This window comes from Cannabis sativa, chromosome 5 (genome assembly GCF_029168945.1).
Source record: "Cannabis sativa cultivar Pink pepper isolate KNU-18-1 chromosome 5, ASM2916894v1, whole genome shotgun sequence".
Classification (NCBI taxonomy): domain Eukaryota; kingdom Viridiplantae; phylum Streptophyta; class Magnoliopsida; order Rosales; family Cannabaceae; genus Cannabis; species Cannabis sativa.
In genome coordinates this window covers 44019277-44022516 of record NC_083605.1, presented here as the reverse complement: position 1 = coordinate 44022516, position 3240 = coordinate 44019277, and the positions used below count along the sequence as shown (strand labels likewise).

The following is a 3240-nucleotide window of genomic DNA, read 5'->3' as shown; positions in this document are numbered from 1 at the left end:
ATATTTATGTAAATCTCATTTATATTTGGTCTAATATGTTTTTAATATTTTAAATTTTGATTTAAATGTATTAGTTTTATAAATAAAAATTTAAGTGTTTATTAAGTCGGAAATTCAAACTCTTACATTTCTCTCGCTATGGACATTGTTATTTAAATTTCTTACTTCCAATGTTAATCTATAGATAGGTACTTCTCTTCCTTCTACCATAATTTATAATTGGGATTGCCCTAGTATTCTTCACATTAATATTAAATATTTTTTGTTGTAGTATAATCCATCGTGTTTATTGAAAGATAAAATTAAAAATGATAGATAAGAAGTGGATTTTCCAAGAGAATAGATTATCGGTGGAGTATTTCAACGGACTTAAGAATTTTCTTAAGTTATCATCCTTTCACTTGAATGATGAAAATAAGATTCGATGTCCATGTGTTTCATGTATGAACTTATACTATTATGACTTGGAGACGATTGAGCGCCATATATTTGTAAGAGGATTTTATACAAAATATGTTTTATGGGAGTTCCACGGGGAAGATATCACAGAAATACACGAGGATGAAGAGAATGCAGAATCAATCGTTGAGGAAGACAACACATTATATGATAGTGATGATGAAGATGATGACGATATGATACCAGCATTAGAGGATTTAGCTAATCAATCTCATAGAAATAGTGAGTTTGTGAACCTTGGAAATTCAAATGGCGACAACAATGCAAGGAATTCATTACCTAACTTATTTGCTGAAGCTGAAAAGGAGTTGTACCCCGGATGCACAGTATTCTCGAGCTTAACATTTATTGTTAATCTAATGCACATTAAAGTGATGTGTGATTGGAGTAACAAATCATTTGATCTATTGTTGGACTTACTTTGGAAAGCATTTCCCAAAGACAATAAGATTCCACGGTCATATTACGAGGCTAAGAAGATGTTGCGTGATCTTGGTTTAAGATATGAAACCATCCATGTATGTAAGGACAATTGTGCTTTATTTTGGAAAGAGAATGAAAATGCTGAAAGATGTCCTGTATGTGATCATGAACGATACAAATTTCAAGGAACTAAAGGCAAGAAGATCCCATACAAAAAGATGCAATATTTTCCCATAACTCCACGTCTACAACGACTTTTTATGTCTCGCCATACATCAACTGATATGAGGTGGCATAAGGAAGAACGTGTTGATACTGATGGTGAACTTAGACACCCAGCTGATGCAGAAGTCTGGAAGGATTTCGATCGACAATATCCTAATTTTGCAAAAGAAACTAGAAATGTTAGGTTGGGATTTGCAACAGATGGATTCAATCCATTCGGTGATTTATCAAACGCACATAGTATGTGGCCAGTGTTGCTAATGCCATATAACATGCCTCCATGGAAATGTATGAAACGAGAATTCGTAATGATGGCATTACTAATTCCAGGACCCAGTGCTCCAGGCAAAGACATAGATGTCTTTTTACGACCTCTAATTGATGAGCTCAAGGAATTATGGGAAAATGGGGTGCGAACTTTTGATATTGTTGACCAAGAATATTTTACAATGCGTGCTGCAGTATTATGGACGATTAATGATTTTCCGGCATATGGTACTGTGTCTGGGTATAGCACACAAGGGTATAAGGCTTGTCCTGTTTGTGAGGAAGACACATCTTCATTTCGAGTAAGAGAAAAAACATGTTTCATGGGTCATCGTTGATATTTGAGTCTGAACCACCAATGGCGCAATGATAAAGAGTACGATGGCACAATTGAAAGACGTTCGGCTCCAAGAATTTTAACAGGAGATGAAATCTTGGACAAAGTAAAAGGTTTATGGAAATGTAGGCCAGGGAAAAATGATAAGATCATTAAGGAAGATAAGCAACAAATGAAGGATGCATCTTATGAAAACAAAACAAACTGGAGGCGAAAAAGTATTTTGTGGGAGTTAGAATACTGGCCTAAGTTAAAACTAAGACATAATTTGGATGTGATGCATATTGAAAAAAATATATGTGAGAGTGTGGTCGGTACAATATTTAGTATCGATGGGAAGTCTAAGGATACTGAAAAGGCAAGACTTGATTTACAAGACTTAAATATTCGGAAGCAGCTACACATGAAAAAGAAAGGGAATAAATGGTTGAAACCAGTAGCATGTTATACACTATCGGCAAAGGAACGACAAGAATTTTGTACGTTCATAAAATCTGTAAAATTTCCTGATGGATATGCAGGAAATATTTCTCGAAATGTTAACATGAAAGATGGAAAATTATTTGGGTTGAAAAGCCATGATTGTCATATCTTACTGCAAAGGTTGTTACCTATTGGTTTAAGGCCATATTTGAATAAAAAGGTGATGGATGCAATTGCTGAGTTATCATTGTTCTTTAGAAAACTATGTGCGAGGACATTAAATGTGAAAGACTTAGATGAATTGGAAGAGGGCATTGTACTTACCTTATGTAAATTGGAAAGTATTTTTCCTCCTGCTTTCTTTGATGTGATGATTCATCTTGCGGTGCATTTGCCATTAGAAGCTAAGTTGGGAGGTCCAGTACAAATGCGATGGATGTATTCAATCGAAAGGTATCATAAATTGTATTTTAGTTAAATTTGTATTATTCGATAATTATTGAGTACAATATTTTAAAATTATACATTAAAAACATAATAAATTTCAGGGAATTAGGTCATTTAAAGAAATATGTGAAGAACAAAGCTCGACCTGAAGGTTGTATTGCTCAAGGATACATTATTACCGAGGCATTAAATTTTTGTTCCATGTATCTTCGTGGAATAGAGACACGATTTAATCGCCCTGATCGTAATTCTGAAAACTTTGGCGTCAGAAAAGAATCTACCTTGTCTATATTCAACATGCCTACAAGACCATTTGGCAAACAATCATCTTTCACACTAACTCAAGAGGAACGAAACCAAGTTCAATGGTACATTTTGAATAATTGTCCTGAGTTAGACACATACTTAAAGTAAGTTGATTTGTTTTTTCTTCTCAAATATTATAATATTTATGTTTTAGCATAAAATTAATATTTCATAGTACTTGTTATGAAAACAGAGAACATAGATTATTCTTACAATCTCAAGGATTTTCCGACATTGACCAAGTACAAAAAAATGAATTTTCAAGATGGTTTGAAAATAAAGTAAGTATAAAATATAAATTAAAATATCTTATAACATAAATTTGTGTTTTCATCATAAAATGACAATATGAA

The 3240-nt window shown here is 33.1% G+C and overlaps 1 protein-coding gene across 1 annotated transcript; it reads left to right on the top strand.

Annotated features, from left to right (window-relative positions):
• The first annotated feature begins 308 nt into the window (after positions 1–308).
• LOC133038343 (uncharacterized) lies at positions 309–1712 on the top strand. The gene has a single exon (XM_061116466.1). The coding sequence runs from the start codon at positions 309–311 to the stop codon at positions 1710–1712; it is 1404 nt and encodes a 467-aa protein (XP_060972449.1).
• The last annotated feature ends 1528 nt before the right edge of the window (positions 1713–3240 follow it).

Coding starts and splice junctions, on each gene's coding strand:
- LOC133038343 (XM_061116466.1), top strand. CDS start 309: ATGATAGATAAGAAGTGGATTTTCCAAGAGAATAGATTATCGGTGGAG.